This window comes from Haliaeetus albicilla, chromosome 5 (assembly GCF_947461875.1).
Source record: "Haliaeetus albicilla chromosome 5, bHalAlb1.1, whole genome shotgun sequence".
Classification (NCBI taxonomy): Eukaryota; Metazoa; Chordata; class Aves; order Accipitriformes; family Accipitridae; genus Haliaeetus; species Haliaeetus albicilla.
Genome location: NC_091487.1, coordinates 5,657,836 through 5,676,850, shown reverse-complemented (window position 1 = coordinate 5,676,850; position 19,015 = coordinate 5,657,836). Strand labels below are relative to the sequence as shown.

The window sequence follows — 19,015 nt, the reverse complement described above, 5'->3', positions numbered from 1 at the left end:
ACTTCCCTTACTCTCACTTCAGTTCCCTGGAACATGACTAACAGGAAAAACAAGATAAACTGTATGTTCTCCATGTTCTCTGTTGTATCAGCTTATAAAGGTTTTGCTGAATGTAGTAGCTAGAGTTTTCATCGCCCGCTTTGAGGTGCTTTCCAATCACCAAGACAGCATAATAAAGCCTGTAAAGCCATCCCAGAGCTGTGTCCGGTTTGGGCCAGTCAACACTGTGTGCTTAAATCCACTGAACTTCAGTTGCAACCAGCTGTGTTCCCCACATTTTCAACTTGCTGTTTTTTATAGTTTCAGTCAGCCTAGTGAAACGGTCACTAAGCTCTACTAAGGTGCACTTCCCATGCTGATTGATCATGGAAGAATAAATGATAAAAGGTTTTGCTGTCCAGGACAGAGCAGAAATTTGCATGCTGCATTAACTTTATTTGGTAGCTTTTGTATTCATGTGACTACTTCTATTTTGTAGATACATGATTAACTGACTTTCTTCTTGATCTTTGCTTTGGTCCTCAGAGTTTATAGTTTCGAATATAGCTTCCATTTCTCCTTCCTTGGGAGAATGTGAGGTACTCCAACTATGCTCTGCTTTGATCCCCTTTTTGCCCTTCCTCCCCTCTCCATGCCGAGCATTGTCATGGCTTTTCTGGATACGGCTACACAGTTAATTTCATCAATTGCAAAGAATTCCCCAGTGCATTTCCTGACATGTATGAAAGGGTTGATAGCCATTTCACTTCTGAGTTCAACAGAGATCTCTTCTACTTGGGTGTGATTCAGTAAGAATTTTATCCTAATCCCTTGTAAAGTATAATGTTGCAGTTCAGCCAGCTCTGTGTTATAGCTATATATTTTATTCCCAAATGGAAGTGTGCAAATTTTCATGAGATTGCTTTAGCCGCATTCTGATCTAATCAGCCCTGAGGAATCTTTGGTCTGCAAGCTGTACAGCTACTTTGGCATAGTGTGGTGATGAGTTACTTGTCCAGGTAGCTTAGACACCTATATAGACATGGAATGTTAACATATAATAAAAGACTTTTAATCATGTTTTGACCTATATAATTTTATGTTAAAAAAAAAACCCCAAAACCTTAAGCACTGTAAAAGTACATACAGGAACTTAAAGGGGGTGATCTCTTCCACAGGTATATCAACTCAACCAGCTTTAGTTATAGGAATGACATGTATGAAAATTGGACAGTGGAGGGGGAGGAGAGGAATAGCCCACAATCAGACCTTTAATAATTCTGTCATGTTTTACTCTTAACAGATTAAAGAGGCAGCTGATATTATTCAGAAACTGCATTTGATTGCACAGGAACTGCCTTTTGACAGGTAAAATTCTATCTGAACATCTTTAAAAAGAAAAAAAAAATCTTCGCATAGCTATAATTTTCTGATGCTTCCCTTGTCTACTTTTTTGGTGCTTTACTTAGTGGTTCATTTAGCTTTTGAGATGGATTGTGTGCTTATTTCTGTCTCCTCTATTCTCAAATTTGTGTTCACAAACTCATGTTGTAGGATCATCTTTACGTACACATCCTAAACTGCTTAACAGACTTTTAATGGGATAATTTTGCTGTGCTGACTTAATGCTAGATTTGAATTAGATGCTTGTAGGTTTTTATGGATATAAAGCATAACACAAAGATGACAGAAGAGTTACACATGTTTTCATTTTTAAGTAGAGTGCTTGTTACTTGTGATCTAGCATGTCTGTGATTTCTCTTGTGATGTGGATTTGAATTTAATCATAGTATTTTTGTTGTTAACAGGTTTTCTGAAGTAAAATCAAAGATAGCAAGTAAGTTATCTATGCAGTTCAATCCATATTCCTATATTTGAATTGTTAAAGGTGATTAAAGAAGTATGCAACACTGTCAGTATTACAGTTTTTGTCAGTGCTTGTATTATGTAGCCTGATGGGTTTTTGTTGTTATCCCCTTTCCCTCTCCAGGTAAGTACCATGATTTAGAGTGCCAGCTAATTCAAGAGTTCACCAGTGCACAGCGGAGAGGCGAAATCTCAAGAATGAGAGAAGTAGCAGCAGTTTTGCTTCATTTTAAGGTAAAAACTGAGGAGTTTAATTTAAATGCATACATAAAACAATCCACGATACAATAAGTGCCTGTTTTAAGTGAGCATATTTGCATGGGCACAACCACCGTATTGGATAACACATGTAACTTTAAAAATACTGAGATGTTCCATCTGAAACCAAATGCAGGGGAATAAAAGAGGCAGATGATGGGGGATTGGAGGCAGTGTCAGTAGAGCCCATTCTGAGATAATATTTTCTTGTATGTGTGTGAACTGACTTTCATGCTTGAGAAAGAGTATTGAAACCTGTGGTGTATATCCATGTAGAGTGGGTGACAAGTGATGTTACCTTAGGTTTGTGACAAAAATGGGTTTGAAAGAGTCTATGCTTTTGATGAATCTATTTTTTTTTTTTTGCAATAACTTTTTCACGGGGTTTGTATTTCCTTGATTTCATTCTATACTGAAAGCATGGAGAACCTCCTTTAACACTGAGTTGTTTTGCTCCTTCTATAGGGCTATTCCCATTGCGTTGATGTGTACATAAAACAGTGTCAAGAGGTAATGCATTTTGTTTTACATGTATCTCTTTGGGTGTTGATTTATTTAGTCATATAGGTGGTTGTAAATATATTATGAAATGTGCTTCTAAAACCCTAGGGTGCATTCCTGAGGAATGACGTCTTTGAAGATGCAGCAATTCTCTGCCAGCGAGTGAATAAGCAAGTCGGAGAAGTCTTTAGCAATCCGGAGACTGTGCTAGCCAAACTAATTCAAAATATCTTTGAAGTTAAACTTCAGGTATTTCAATTTTTAACATGCTGAAGTTCATTGAGGAAGCTTTTAATCCAAAAATATTCTATCTAGTAATAACAATTAATGAGAATTTACAATAGTTGTAACCTTGTATAAGGATGTAGAATCACAGCTGATTGCTCTGTGATAATTCAGACAGATAATCAAGCGTATATCAAATAAAGCAGCTTGTACTCTGAATACAGTGCAACTGAAAATACTCAAATTCAATATGTAAAATTATAAGAGAATCAGTGTGTTCGTTAGCTAATTTACAAGATGTCATACACATATTTGATTTCTTCTGTATGCCCCCTACCAAGAATATGTCAGGAAAAGAAGTTTAACATTTAATAAGTATCTTTAATCTGCTAATTCTTGGAATTGGGTTTCATGTGTGAGGTTAGCATTGAATAAGCAAAAATAACTTACGTTGTGAATACTGTCTCACAGCTAATGCAATATGTATGTGAAAGTCTGGAATAGTTGAAAATATTAAGTTTACCTCCTGCAGATACACTCATTTAAGTGTGTAACATCAACAACATGACTATTTGTTGCAAAAAGCAATTTCTTTGTAGATGTTATTGTCCTTATAGTATAGAGATTGAGCCTGTGTTTCAACCCCAAATTTGTGTGTCAGTTTTGACTTAGTATTTTATGGTGAATAATATTTTTGTCCAAGTATTCAATGACAAGAAGGCTCTAAGCTTGTATCTGTTTTGTGTATGTATTATGATAAACAAATATGTAAGCATCTCCTTTGCTTACTGTCAACTGCAGAAATGCCCCTAGGCCTCTGGTGCTTTTGATTCTTAAGAAGAGGGGATTTTGTGTTTGTTGGTCAAGCATATTTTCAAAGCAATCTGTCTTTTGTCTTTGCTTCACACACTACTGCTTTGTATTATTAAATAATTTTCTTCTAAAAGATGCATTTAACTCTATGTGTAGATAATGCAGGATCTGTAAATTAGAGATTTAAAAACAAAGAATATATGAATTACCTTAACTAAGATATACACTTTACAGTAAACTACATATAATCTAGCAAGTAGTGAGAAGGACCTGTGGTTCTTAGTTAATCTTCTAACTGATGTACCCAAATTTTACAGAGTTATGTGAAGGATCAGCTAGAAGAACACAGAAAATCAGATGCGGAACAGTATCTTAAGAATCTCTATGATCTATATACAAGGTATTTATATGTTGACAATGAAATTATTGTTGTAGATATTCTCTTATAATAGATTGATTTATTATCAAGATGTAGGAGGAGAAGCCAAAAATGTAAACTTCTCATAAAAATTGAAAATTTTTTATGGCCGTTAACCTTTACAATGATTGCTTTCCTAAAGAATTTAAAATTGGTATTATTATTTTTAATGGGAAGTATTTAGTAGAGTGATCTTTGAGAGTAATTTTAAAACTGTGCAAAAGCCACTCCTCTGCATCTCACTGGCGACTTGATTGCAATTGTACTGTATGTAAAAACATTAATTATGAGAAATTCTTTACTTAAGTGTAGAGCTGCTAGAAGTCTTAATCACAATCAGGATTCCGTTGTGCTGTGTACTTTACAAACATGTAATGCTGTAATTCATACAAATTCAACGTTTTCCTCCTCTCCCCTTCTTTTTCTTTTGCATAAAGAACTACTAATCTGTCAAGCAAATTGATGGAATTTAACTTGGGTACTGATAAGCAGACTTTCTTGTCTAAGCTTATCAAATCCATTTTCATTTCCTACTTGGAGAATTACATTGAGGTGGAAATTGGTTATTTGAAAAGTAGGAGTGCTATGATTCTGCAACGCTATTATGATTCCAAAAACCATCAGAAGAGGTCCATTGGCACTGGAGGGTAAGTTTCTTCTGTGAAGTTTCATACTTGTAAAATGGAAGGGAGGTGGTAAGGGGAGAAGCATAGTATTTGCCATGTCAGATGTACAGTGATGAACTGCAAAAGAGCAGGCTTCTAAAATGACCTACAGCTTTTTATAATTTGCTATCACTTTATGTTAACTTCTGCTAAAAAGTGTATTGCTCTCAGTACATGTGAAAGGTGATGCATGGTATTTATACGCTCATGGGAAATGAAAAATACCAGTTAAACCTATGTTTCAACTTAGGATCCAGATCCACAAAAGGACTGAAGCAAAATTAAGGTACCTAAAGCATGTATATGTGTGTATCTAAAAGCATACATTTTTTTTCACCTGCCCAGGTCTTGTGGTCCCCTCCCAAGACCTAGGAAGGGGAAAAGACCATAGCAATGTCAGTGAGAAAGCTCTTAATGAGCCCAGAAGATGCAATGGACTTAGAGAAAGGTAAAACAAGACTTCATTATCCTCAGGGTAGAGAAACTCTAATAAAGGAGTAGTGAGAAGTGGGAAAGAAGAATTAAAACTTGTGTGAAACAGAGGTGATAAGACTACTGCACCTTTCAAAGAGCTACTGGGTTCAGTGTGTCAGGAATGAAAAGTGATTTGGAGAGAACAGCAGCAGTAAAGGAATTAAATGAATTAAAAAACAAAGATGAAAATTTAATTTTCTTGGGGAAAATTAAATTGATTGTAGTGACTGACTTTATGGGTTGTTTTATGCATGGAAATGTGTTGGAGCATGCTTGACTAAATCAGGACTGCTGAGGTAGTGGATAAGGATGAGAGTATTTGTGGGTGTGGATGAGACAGAAAGCTCTCATTAGTGTTTTTAAAGTACAATGTGACAGAATGTATGAAGGCTAAACTTTGTCTGCAGGGCATAAGTGCCACAGGATTCAATTGAAATTACTCTTATTCCACAATGGGGAATAGCTGGTCCCATGGTGTGAACACGCCATGGTTGAACACAGTTGACCATGGGATCAGAGGTGGTAGTTTTGCATTTTACTGGCAATTTTTTTTAAGCTTGCAAGACTGTCTTAATGCTTGCATATCCTAAACTGTGTCTTGGGTTCTGTTTTTTAAGTTAACAACTAAAATACCCTAAATCATTGTTGAATTTGAGCTTCAAAATTTCCATCCAGTGAAATCTTCTTTTGGTATATCTCTGTTCTAGTATTCAAGACCTCAAAGAGAGAATAAGGCAACGTACAAACTTACCATTGGGGCCAAGTATTGACACACATGGAGAAACTTTTCTGTCACAAGAAGTGGTGGTTAACCTTTTGCAAGAAACTAAACAAGCTTTTGAAAGATGTCACAGGGTAAGTTTGCTTCCTGTGATCTCCATTAGTGATATAATTTTGTGTGTGAAATTAAATCATGAGGTTCAATTTTCAGCTGAAGTGTGATAGGAAGAAAGGAAGGACGTTATTAAACAAATTAAATCTCTTTCGTGTTCTTCACTGAATCAGGGTCATGGTTGGAGGCTAAGGGTTTGATTTTAAATATGGATCTAGTTGTACTTTGTGGCTTATAATACTGTCTATTTTTGGAAGAAGTGGGGAGGGTTAAACCTATTGTCTGCATTGCTGTTCTTACTAAATTAGACCCAAGACTTGAGAAGCCTTTAGTGTAATTTTTTTCCTGCTTTAAAAATACAGAGAATAGTTCAACAGTTGTTTTTCTGTGTGAAGTGCCATTTCCTCTAGCATTAGAGAATATCTCCAATAAAATGCTGAGAGGAATAATCTTTCACATGGTTTACCTTGGTAACTCTCTACTGTTCTTTAATTGCTTTAGTCTAACAAAAAAAGTGTTTTCCCTCTGATTAAATCGCTGGTTTTACTGCCTGTCAATTACTGTTTGTCTGATACTTTAGTGTAAATGAAAACCCTTGAAATTTAATTGCAAACTTAAATGCTAGAGATTTTTTTAGCTCACTGCACTGATTTCTAACAAATTCTAATGCCTGTAACGTTCTAAATTAACTTAGTGCAGAAAAACTTAACATCTTGGATATTTAGAAGTTTTAATATTTTATATACTTAGAGGGGCCAAAGATATAACAAAATACAGATATAACACTGTTACCTGTATACACTGGGATGACTACCTTCCTAGTGGTGAAAGTCAGTGACTGCAAGACAAGCAGGTAGATCATTGTTTTTCTCAATATGGTAGTTGCTAGAAACACTTGTTAAATTCATGATACTAAACTAACCTTTTCTAATTATGTACAACTTTTTTTCTTTCTTTTTTTTTTTCTCTTTCCTGTGGGGATCAGAATTTTTCATACTTGATCTGAAAACAATTGTATGTATTGGGGTGGAAACCAATGCTAAATGGATCTCAGCATATAAGGAGATTTTTAGAATTCCAGGTGTATAACTTCTCTGTTATCATACATGCTGTTAGGGTTTTGTTTGTGGACAGAGCGACTTACTATGCAAAAGAGAAGTTAAACGTGTCCTTGGCTAACTAATTGTAATATTTATATCACATGACAGATGCATGCAAATACACCGTCTGTCCCAACTGTGACTGCTTTAGGAAAAATAAGTTCGTAATTCTGCACGTAACTGTATGTTGCAACACTTCGGTGTTTGGAAATCTCTGTAACGGTGTTTTGTTGTTGGGGTTTTTGTTTTGGTTTTTTTGGGAATATAGCAGAAATCTTTGGGCATGTTGTTACGTAAATTAACTTGAATTGCAATAGTAATCTTTCTCACGCCTAGCTTCATAAAGTCTTCACATAATTCCTTAAAAACCAAAGCCATATTTCTTATGTGCAAAGCCCTGTCGCGTTTTTCTTTAGAAAAGGGATTTACTGACAGGTTTCTGTCCAAAATCCCATGTTGCTTACAGCTCATGAAGGTACAGATGCTCTGTGTATATGTGGGCTTTACTTCACTTAATAAAAATTTTCATGCTCCGTTGACTCCAGCTGAACTGTGGTAAATGTAGCTGAGGTTCAGCCTGTATTATTTTTTCTGCAGTACTGTGGCAATGATAAAAGAACAGCTGCATTGGGTGAAACTGAAGGTCCATCTAACCCAGTGTCCTGTCTTTGTGGCCGGTGGCAGAAGCTTAGTAAAAGAGAAAAAAGGCAGGGTGTGGATAGAGTCATCTTCTCTGTGTACATTTTCCCAGCATCCAGTGGTATGCAGTTTAGGTAATTCCTGAGATTATATCTGGACAATTGTTTTTTAAGGACTATTAATTAATAACTTCCTTTATTATTACTATTATTATTAGAAAAGGTATATACTTTTGCTTTTTGTAGCATCCTGTTGCGTGCTAGCTTCAGTTTACTTGTTAACGCTGACGGGTTTATTGATACTAAAGGTTGTTCCTGAATAGTTCTCTGTATCGATACTTTTCATTTAGAATAAAATTCTAATTATTCTGGAATACTTGTTACATTTTAAGCTTATCTCCTACGCAATATCGGATAAACTTTCAAATGTATGTAGAACTGACCTTTAGGATAATTTTTTTCTTCTTCTTTAAAGCTCTCTGATCCATCTGACTTACCGAAGAATGCTTTCAGAATTTTTTCTATGCTTGTAGAGTTCTTATGTACTGAACACATCGATTATGCATTAGAAACAGGCCTTGCTGGTGAGTGTAGTATTTTCTGAGCATTTCATCTCATTGGCCTTTTTGTGCAGATGATCTTTGCAGGTCCTTGCTGTGCCTTATTGATTGGCCTTGTTCGGAGTGTATTGGTTAAATGAAATTTGTTTTGTGCATTTGGGAGTCAGCATTTAATGTCTTCTAAAGTGTAACTTCCATTTGGGGAATTGATGCGCAGATGGAAACATGCTACTGTCTTCAAAAACATTTGTGTCACAGAAATTGGGACATCAGCACTCCCTACCTCTTCTAATTGTTCTCTGTGCCATAGCAGGAGAATATTTTTATATTAAGGCTTAGTGTATTATGTTTTATAAGAATTCCGTGTTTGTTTGTATACCTGTGCATTTTAACGAGTGGCAGTAAATAAAAAAATTGCTTGTATTAAAGAAGTTAAAATCTTGACAGTGAGAACCTATCTTTCCTACATGAAAGCATAAAACTCGTGTTCTGACAAATTTTTTACATTGGCTGTTCCATTTTGCCTTAGAAATTTTAAAAGCAAGATGTTTCTGTGCTCATGGTTATTACCTGATATAGCTATAAGAAGTATTCTATATATGGCACCATGGTAAATTTTTTAAACTCTTAAGCCTGTGATTTAAGCATTCATGGAAAAATTCTGCATATTTAAAAAAATCATCATGCTAATTACAAGAACTGCATATCGTTACAATCCTAATGAAACCTTCTTTGCTTTAGGCATTCCCTCTTCTGATTCAAAGAATGCAAATCTTTATTTCTTGGATGTTGTCCACCAGGCCAATACTATTTTCCATTTATTTGACAAGCAGTTCAATGATCATCTGATGCCATTGATCAGGTACCTTTATTTTGATTAACATTTCCTTCGTGAATGGTCATTTTCAGTAAAGAAAGCAATTTTCTTCATTCTTCATTTCTATTAAGAGGAGTTTGTTTTTGGAGTGGTTCAGCTTGATGTTGTGGGAAGATAAGATACTGTAATGGGAGGGGGAAGAAGGGAAGTTAAACCAACTGGTTCCTGGGAGAACTAATGGGAGAGAGGGAGCTCCAAGAGTATTGATAGGAAGGAGAGACAAGTTGCTCTTTAGAGACTTCACTACTGCATTACAGGCCGGGACTGGAGGGGGTTTGTGGCTGCGCCTTGGGGTGAGCTGGCGATATCAGGGCTGCTGAGACTCCTGGGGGTACCTCACAGGCTCTGCAGAGGGAGCAGCTGGCCATGGCTTGGGAGCCACACGTGAAGTACGTGAAAGCTGCGTGTTGTTGGGAGCCACGGGCTGGATACGCTCGAGGTAGAGCGCACTGATGTGCCATGAATTAGTGTGCATGCAAGGCTGGGTTTGCTCGCTGGCCTGCCGGGGGCTGGCAGCAGCTGAGAGGCATTGCTCGGTAGGCACAATGCTGCCTGAAGTGTGTTGCAGTACTGCCCGTCAGCACTCGGCAAATCCTGCTCAGGGTCAGATGGCTGTTCAGGCTGTTGATTTGTTGTTCTGAAGCCAGCTAACTCCATCTAAACTAGTCCTTTCTGACGGGATGGGAAATCTTCACAAAATCCTGTTGTAAGTAGCAGACCCAGCAGACAAATTTGTTCTGATATTTTAACACTGTCACACGCTCAACCCTCTATATTGTTGCAGTTCTTCTCCTAAATTGTCTGAATGCCTTCAGAAGAAAAAGGATATCATAGAACAAATGGAAGTGAAGCTGGATATGGGCATTGATAGGCAAGTAGAGATTTAAGCTTTCTGTTAATCATTACTTCTTGTAAAACTCCTTTGTGATGTACGTTAGCTTTCCTTTTAAGGGTGAATTATTTCTGAACACAAAATTGATTTTTTAAAATTCCATAAGTATGCATTATTGTGTGTAGGAAATTTAGATTTTGTTTGTTTAGAGGGTCGTATTTTCCATGGCAGATTTCTGACCTGGAAGTACTTCTGGAAGGACGTTAAAGGATTTTGGTTATGTTGAAAGAGTGCAATAATTCAGTTTTACCTTATTGTCTCAAACTACTTTTTTCTACTTCAAAGGAGGGAGGAATGATGATTGAAATAGGTTAAAGACTTGCAGGATTTCCATTAGGAGCAAAGTTTGACAAAAATAGGTTAGATGATTTGCTTGAATCTGTGCAGTGCTATGGATTAGACCTAGTCATAGAAGTCTGTAGACCTGGAATAATTTTGGTTCTGACATTGACTTGCTTTGAGGTTGTGAGTGACTTGTTTAATCTCCCCTCCCCAACACCAACACCCCCCCCCCCCCCCCCCCCCCAAATAAAAATGAGGGATAGCTATAAAAACTGTAAATTAAAATCATAGCTGTTTCGCAGCAGAGGAAAATAACAAACTAACATGCTTAATATTAGGAAATGGAGCTATTGTGTGATGCCCTACTTTGGTCCTGGAAGCACGTAGTGTTCCCATATTTCAAGGTGGCATTAGTCAACCAAAAACATGTTACCTAAGCTTTCTGTGCCTGTTTTCTCTCTGCAGTAATGGAAATAAGCCATCCTGTGGGTAACGAGGGCTACTCTGGAAATTATTACTGAGGTTTTTGTAAGGATCACACCATACTGGAGAGGGATGAGAACAGCACTATATAGGAAAAACAGGCATTGCATTTGTGTCCTACTGGGTATTTTCTGCAGAGAGAGGAGGAAGAGATTTGATATGTTATTTGCACCTGTGTTTTCTGTAGGTGCAAAAAGAAAGGTGGAGGTAGGGGATGTGTAAGTAGCAATTGAGATTGTAGCTGCTTCTGCTGGAAGTGACCTTAGAGGTTTAAACAGAAAGCTTGAAATACTTGAACCATTGAGGCCATAAGCTTAGATCTAGACAAATACAGGTTGGTCATCAGCATTAGAATAGTTTGTAACTGTTTGTGTAAAATAATTAATCTCTTAAAAGTGATAGTAAGACTTAGGAGAACAAGTCCCTGTTGGAAAATGGTATGTGGTTGGAGACTTCAAAAAATTTGTGCTGTGGCACATAGAAGAGAGAGGTTAGTTTTTAGTTGAATGTTACATGTAAAATGTGTCTGTGTGCCTGCTTACATGCTGTTTTGTGGTGCCACTGATGCTGTTGAGAATTGATTGTCTTGCTTAAAGGAATGATCAAGTTTTACAAATTTGCTTCTATTTTTTAAACTTGATGGTTTCAACATTATCCAATCTGAAAAAGTCCAATAGCAGCTTCTTGAATGCCTTTCATAGCAATTGTCTACCTCTGAAAAAGTGATGTATTAGCCAAACAAAATTAGTTCAACTGGTTTTATTTCAGTATGTATTCTGTGTAAACAGCCTTCTGGGAGTATTTATTGAAAATGGAAATTGAGAATGCAAGATACAATTTCTTTAAATTTCTATTGGTATGTGGATTGTTGAATGAATTACACCTGAAATGCAAGTCTGAGCTCTATGAATAGAAAAACCTGAGTTTATTTCCTCTTAGGATACATATTTTCTTCTCCCCTTCACCCCAACTTGTATCCTTCAAGGCCCGTAATGGCCTTGACTGTTTTCTTCAGGGAGTTTGGAGGAGTGAGGGGGGGGTGAAGAAAAGTGGAGGAAAAAAAAAAGGAGATGCAGAGGGAGGTTCCTGGCAAAGGTAGGCACTGAGGGAGGTATGCAGCCTCTCTCGGCTGCTATACTGTTTGACCTTTGGTTTGGACTTAAAGTAAACCAGGGCCTTGACCTTAGATAATGTTCTGAAAAGATAAATCCTGTAAGAGAGAAGTAAATGACACTGTTAAAACTCTATTAGATTTCTGAGAGCAGAGAAATACCAAGCTCTGGCAAAGGAAGAGGTTTTTCCTTTCCTGCCCCCCTTCATTTTCCAAGTGTTTTCTGATGCAATGTGATAATATGCAATGTGATCTAATTCTACTAAACTCTTTTGAATAGTTCCTTCAGCTTTCTGATTCCCTCATTCTTGAAGAGTGCTATCCAATTTCTCTGAATGGATTTGAATGGATTACCTTACAATTAATGTGTCTCCTTTAAAACCAGCTGGCCAGCATGCTGTGTGCTGTGCTCCAAGACACTGAACTTGGAGGAAAGAGTTTTTAGGGTGGTTGGGGTTTTTTTTGGCTGATTCTCCTTTTCCTAACTGCTTACATAAAATCAATTGTATCTTCTCCACAGAATTGCATTGCAACTTCAGAAGAGTGCATATGTGTGTGTGCATGTCTGTTACATGAAGTACTTCCTTTGACGTGTCCTAGCACTGCTTGCTTCTTACAATAAATGTTTGCTTTTAGTGTATCATCTGTAGATTACTCAAACGTTAGGTAGTGGGGGATTTTCCTCATTGCTTTATGCTACTTACTTTTGTATAGAATCATATTAGTATATGTAAATATAAAAATCAAGGAAATTAAAATGTTCCCTTCAAAACCCAATCTGTGTTTGTAACTTTAAAGGACACTGAATTGTATGATTGGACAGATGAAGCACATCTTGGCTGCAGAGCAAAAGAAGACAGATTTTAAACCAGAAGATGAAAACAATGTTTTGATTCAATATACTAATGTAAGTAAACTAAGTCCCAGTTCATCAGTATAGCTTCAAAAGCTCATGAGTATTATCAGGTACGAGATCTCTAACACATGTTTGGTAAGGAACAACATTTGCATTTGATTAATTTACTTAGCTATTCCATTTTGCGCTAAGCACCTCCAAACTGTTGTGGACTATTTTCTTAAGCTGAAAAGGAACATTGGCAGTTTTGTATCTAGTGTCAGACACAAATCAGTAGGTGCTGGACAAACTGTCACATTCCTTCCCCTCCCAAGAGGCCCAGATTTGGAAGGAGGTTTTCAGCAGATAATTAGCTCTTAGCTCTTAGTTTCAGAAAATCAATTATCAGGTACTCACTAGTTGCTGGGCACTTTTTCTCCTTAGAATGGCAGGAGCATGAAAAAGCATCACAGGTATGGCATGAACATTCTTTGCTGCAGAACCTTGTCTCTACCACTGAATCTGTCTGAATCCCAGCCTACAGGCTGCTGAGAAGCTGTAGTGCTGGATTACATTAGGCTCTTGTTAGGGAGCAATGCAGAGAGGAATAGAGACCAAACTACAATGAATGGGAAGGGAGAGCATTGCCTCAATGCCGGCAGCCAGGTGGGAAGGTGAGAAGTGGAGCAGTAGGATGTAGAGTCTGGTACTATGTGGGAAGGGTGAAGATGCCTATATGGCTGTTAATTTGGGTTTATAATTACAGCTGACGAGGTTTTTTTAATCACTCCCTCCTACTTCTTGGTTCATTATTGTTTGAATTAAAAGCCCAAATTAAACTGTTCTATTCTGAACTGATGTGAACTGTAACTTAATTGAATATTGCCTTGCATCTATCTTTCTACTTGCATTTTTGCATCTTTATGTGGCAAATAAAACTGTTGGAAAACTATTAATTGGAAAATGACTAATTTCAGTGATGTGTTGTGGGAAGTTTAAAAACTTGATGACTGATGTTCAGCTGGTGATGTGGAAGCCACTTTGAGAAGAACAGTTTTCTAGAAAGTAAGTGAAAGTAAGTTACCTAATTCTTTTTTCTTTTTTTTTTTTTTGTGTGTGTTTAGGCTTGTGTTAAAGTCTGTGGCTATGTTAGAAAGCAGGTGGAAAAGATTAGAAATTCTATGGATGGTAAGAATGTGGACACAGTTTTGATGGAGCTTGGAGTTCGTTTTCATCGACTTATCTATGAACACCTACAGCAATATTCCTACAGTTGCATGGGAGGCATGTTAGCTATTTGTGATGTGGCTGAATATAGAAAGTGTGCCAAAGACTTCAAGGTAAGCATGTACAGGTTGGTGATGTAAAGCCACGTCAAAATTAGTAGCTGGAGTTTATTTTTAATCAAACATTTTGTCTTCATAAAAATAGTTTGTTTCTGTTTGAACATCACCATTTTGTATACTGATGTCATATATTCTGTTACTATACCAGCAGTTCTTTATCATGTCCTAAAGAGCCATTTCCTGATAGCATTTTATTGCTTGCAAGCTATGTGTGTATACTGAAGAAGTATTGAGTTTGCATTATTACGTGCTCTACGTATAACTTTGCGTGTGTACATATCTCCCTACAGATGTATATATGCGTGTGTCTATATATATTTATGCGTATGAGGATAGAATGATAGATGTGAATCCTCTGTTGGGAGGAAGTATTTTGAAGATCTAGATGGACATTGTATTATAAGACTTCAAGCAACTCTAACTCTTAATAACTGTGTTTTTCTTTCTTTTCTCTTAACCACAGATTGCGCTGGTGTTACAACTCTTTGATACCTTGCATGCACTTTGCAATCTTCTGGTGGTAGCCCCGGATAATTTAAAGCAAGTTTGCTCAGGAGAACAACTTGCTAATCTGGACAAGAACATCCTTCACTCCTTCGTTCAGCTGCGTGTTGATTATAGGTCTGCTCGTCTTGCTCGTCACTTCAGCTGAGAGCATGGAAAGAAATGTTGTACCTTTGGGCAGGCCTCAGCTGTTAGAAAGCACAGGGAATAATTTCTTACAAAACCATGGTTGTAACTTTGGTGGGATAATGACTGTTCAGAATAAAGCAGCAGCCATATTTAAACATGACTATGTAGAAGGCGAGCAGGTAAAAATCTGAATTGTATTTCATGTAAGCTAAAGTTCTCCCAGTGAAGAATTTTGCAAATCTACTTGCTACTGATTTTTTTTTTTTTAATTGGAAACATGTCAGTGTAGGAGAGCAAGTGGTGCATTGAAAGTATTTTAGTCTTCAATATTGAATTATCAGATACCATTTGTTAGACTTGAACTACAGAGCATAGCGTAGGTAATGGATTACATAGAATAGACCAATGTAAAAACATTCTTCATCAATTTTAATGACTTAGACTTCAGCACAGCTAATCATAATCAAATTATCTTTGATTGGTGTTTCTAAGTCATTTCTTTCATTTAAAACGTTATCCTGCTCAATGTAATTTCTTGCTCTAATTAATTAGCTTGGAATTTCTTTGAGATGTAGGAGTAAAAGCAACACTATCCCAGAAAGATGTAATTTATTCACTGTGTAGCATTCTAAACAGAACTAAAGTGGTGAAAAATTTGGGGATTTTTTGTTTGTTTCTTTGGCTTTGGTTTTTTTGTACCTAATACTCAAGGGCCCACCAGAACGTATTGGCATTGTATGATCTGACATTATTGTTCCTGTTTGATACCAGCACGCTGAATTTTATATATGCTCCTAAAGTAAATGCAGCTACCTTGCCTAAGGCATTCTTATTACAAGGGGAAGGTGCCCATGATTAGGTTAATATAAGAGAACTTTCTCCTGTCTCTTCTTTTGTGTGTAAATAAATTCAAATTATAACAAAGTGAAAGGATAAAATGTAGCTCAGTTTTTCATATGTGGGAGGAATGGGCAGTGGCTCTAGCACAAACCTAGAGTTGAAAATTTCTGTGCTGAAGATAATTGATCCTCAGTGCCTGAGCAATATAAAATGTTGAAGTGTGCAAAAGCTTTTCTTCCACTGATCATAATTTTAATATTGGAGACAGGCTACTTTTGTGTCCGTTATGCTCCAGTGTTTATTCAAGGTATTTCTGAGGATGGACCCGTAGTGTGCATATAGTGAATTGAAGCAACAGTGATGTTTGAAACATCTGGGGTAGCTTTTCCACAAGCACTTGAAAATTGTTGTAAATAGGCCTTTGTTCAGAGCGAGCTCTTGTGGAAAACAGGTTGGAACTGCTGTGGTTTGTGTCTTCAATCTGACTTAAATCATCCCTGAACAAGTCATCTGTAACACTTTATTTCTACTGTGGGCTCTGCATATGTTATGGAAATGTCTTTCTCTCCCATCTTCAGAGCAGCATTTCTATGACTTTACTTTATGGGTCAGTCAAATAAAATTATTTTCCTCTTTTATTAATGAATTCCCAGGTGTAGTCAGTATTTACAGACGTGTGGAATTTCTCTTGGTTAGTTGAGGTTCTTCTGCTTCATTTTATATTTAGCAGAGCATTGTATCAGTAAACAAGAGAACGGATGCCAGACTGTCTCAAAGTATTCGGGGAGACTGGCTGCTTTGTTGAGCTGTGTAGCTCTATTCCTTGGCCATGGCAAAGCCACAAAGAGTTTTGGACACTGGAGGAGGCACATGCTTGTACTGCTGCCATTTTTTTTCAAAAGCTCTGATGTGAATTCAGATGATACCTCTCTGTTACCTCTGTAACTGAAAGCCAACAATTTTAAGGCTGTGGTTTTATTAACCAATACAAAATCTTTCTACAAAAAAGTGTCAGTTTGTAAACACTTCAGAACAATGAACATCATCTTAAGATTGCAGATCACAGAAGTGCTTCAGAATTTGTTGTATGATTGTTTGAATTATTTTAAGGTTGTGTGAAATGTATTTACCATATTTCTTGCTTTATTAGCTGTGTTTTCCATGCATATGCTCAGTGCAATATTTTCATTATGCCTGTTAACAGGAGACAGCAAAAAGTAGGTGAATACTTAAACTTAGATATGTAAGCTCTTCCTCAATAAAAAGAATTCCCTCCAGACACTTTTTTCATTTCATTTTCATGTTCTTCAAATATCTTTATACTCAATTGTATAAGCCCTTCTATTTAAAAAAAAAAAAAATTAAATAAAAATAATAAAAGTAATTTTACTGACCAAATTTATCACTGGTGTGAGCTTTCCCTTTCCCCTTCCTTTGAAAAACCTCCCCATGCACATACTGAAAGAGTTTCTATTTCTAGAGAAGACTACGTTGTCAGTAAGTTTACTTTACAATACAAGTTGGATTGGGATGGGATGGGGAACTATAATTTTCACACGTTTTTAAGTTTAGAGCTCTTATAGCATGTAATTTGGGAAAATATTTCCAGTGGCTTCTGAATACAATAAAGTACTATCCAAAATACAAATATGCCTTTTTAATGTTCATGTAATGGGTTAAAGTATTGCCTTTCTAATGTTTGCTCCTAGAATGTAAGCATTTAACAGGCTGGCAGCCAAATGAATGCCTGAGAGGAGGTGTGTGTATGTGTGTGTAATTATGTTGTCTACAATTGGTGAAAATGGCTTTGCAGTAAACTGTTGTAGGCTGGAAAATAAGCTGTGTTTTTACAAGTCCTATAATTTATTAACATGATTTGGTATTGTATTCTGTTCGCGTATGCACAGAGGGCAGGAAGGAGTTGGTGTTCTGGAGGAATACTTCTCAACACAAATAAAAATATGAAAAACTGGGAAATGGAAGTGCTTGGAAAAATAAGATCTAGATATTTAGAAACAGAGGGTAAGAAGCAAGGAAGACATGAACTTAAAAGGATATGGAGAAAAAGCAGTTTTAAATGAAGTAGCATAGCACATGGAAGGAGGAGGTTAAGATGTGATTAATAGAAACCTGACATACACTTCAACCTAGGAGAATAAGCAGGATTGGAATTAAGATCTCCACAGCTACGTCCCACCCTGAAATGAAGTGAGCCTTTAGAGAGGGACTGGCTAAAATACTTTTGCCGTGGAGCTGTTCGTTCATCTTGTGACTGTTGGATTCAGCAGGAAGAGGCTCTCCGTACAGGAGCGTGCGTCTGCTGTGAAGGATCGGTAGTGATGCCATGAATGTCAGCACTGCTTATTCCCACTGTGAGGAGCAGAAATGCATCAGCAATATGCAGTCAGACTGGAGGGAAGGAGAATTTGCCACAGCTGAGCTTTTCTTTTTTTTTTTTCTTTGAAGACTGCATTGATCTGGATAATGGTAAGTGACTGCTTGATTTCAGAATGGCATGGTATTGACTGGTGGCAGGTCAGTTTATCTTGCAATCGATAAGAGAACTTGGGTTGGGGTTTGGTGGGGTTGTTTTTTTCTCTTAGCTTTCACAAAGTCATTTTAAATCACTGGTTGCTTCAGTGTTTAACTGCCACAGATAACTCACAATTTCAGTTGCCAAAGGAGCAATGCTCTGCCATATAGCTGGTGCTGGAGTGTTGTGATTAAGCACTGTCTGAATCGCTTGCTCCAGTTCTGTAGGAAATATTGCAAATGTGTGGCAAAAATGCTGCATCTTGCAAAGTGCCTTGGAGAGGGTGAGGCCCGTTGGGTTCCTTCACGGGTTGGGTACATGTTGGCCTGTTCTTCAAAAGCCCGTAGTTCCAGGTTTCTCAATGTGCATGACAGTAAACCTAACATACTCAGTTTTAGATGCCACGACCAATTCCAAAACAGAGGGGTGCTCTTTGCATTAAGGTTTCATGGCAATAACTATCTTAATTTGTTTTTTCCTCTATGAAGGAAGCAGATACCTAAATAATTGCTTGTCTAATTTTAGATGCAGGTAGCAGCTCTTCTTTGTACTTCTTGTCCCAGGAGCCATAGGGAGGATAAGCCAGCCGTCAGCACCAAAAGCTGCTTTTCTAGAGGACAACTGAAAGGTAGGAGCACCTTTCCCGTCCTCATGTTCTGCTGGATAATGGCTTGTAGGCATTATTTCCACCACCTCTGTGCTGGTTGTAAGTGGAGACAAGATTTCTGTTTTGCTATCTACATTGGAGTATTTTCTTTCTGGACATCAATGCTGGCACGTTGTTTGTTTTTTCTTTCCCTGTGTTTCTACACCTGTTTTAAGAAGGGGAGGGAGCCAGATCTCCTGCCCAGTCA

General features: G+C 37.2%; 1 protein-coding gene across 3 annotated transcripts in view; it reads left to right on the top strand.

Moving 5' to 3' along the window:
- The window catches only part of EXOC5 (exocyst complex component 5), a 29,181-nt gene extending 12,151 nt beyond the window's left edge, over positions 1-17,030 (top strand). For 2 of the 3 annotated variants that reach the window (XM_069783134.1, XM_069783136.1), the window contains 15 exons: positions 1,283-1,347; positions 1,788-1,816; positions 1,970-2,079; positions 2,569-2,613; positions 2,713-2,853; positions 3,960-4,042; positions 4,498-4,707; positions 4,976-5,011; positions 5,907-6,054; positions 8,245-8,353; positions 9,071-9,191; positions 9,991-10,077; positions 12,773-12,881; positions 13,934-14,149; positions 14,619-17,030. In XM_069783134.1, the coding sequence (XP_069639235.1) occupies positions 1,283-1,347; positions 1,788-1,816; positions 1,970-2,079; positions 2,569-2,613; positions 2,713-2,853; positions 3,960-4,042; positions 4,498-4,707; positions 4,976-5,011; positions 5,907-6,054; positions 8,245-8,353; positions 9,071-9,191; positions 9,991-10,077; positions 12,773-12,881; positions 13,934-14,149; positions 14,619-14,807 (1,698 nt within the window). In that variant the 3' untranslated portion in view covers positions 14,808-17,030. The remainder of the gene's footprint in view (positions 1-1,282; positions 1,348-1,787; positions 1,817-1,969; positions 2,080-2,568; positions 2,614-2,712; positions 2,854-3,959; positions 4,043-4,497; positions 4,708-4,975; positions 5,012-5,906; positions 6,055-8,244; positions 8,354-9,070; positions 9,192-9,990; positions 10,078-12,772; positions 12,882-13,933; positions 14,150-14,618) is intronic. The other variant, XM_069783135.1, reaches the window with a different exon arrangement.
- Positions 17,031-19,015: the final 1,985 nt, after the last annotated feature.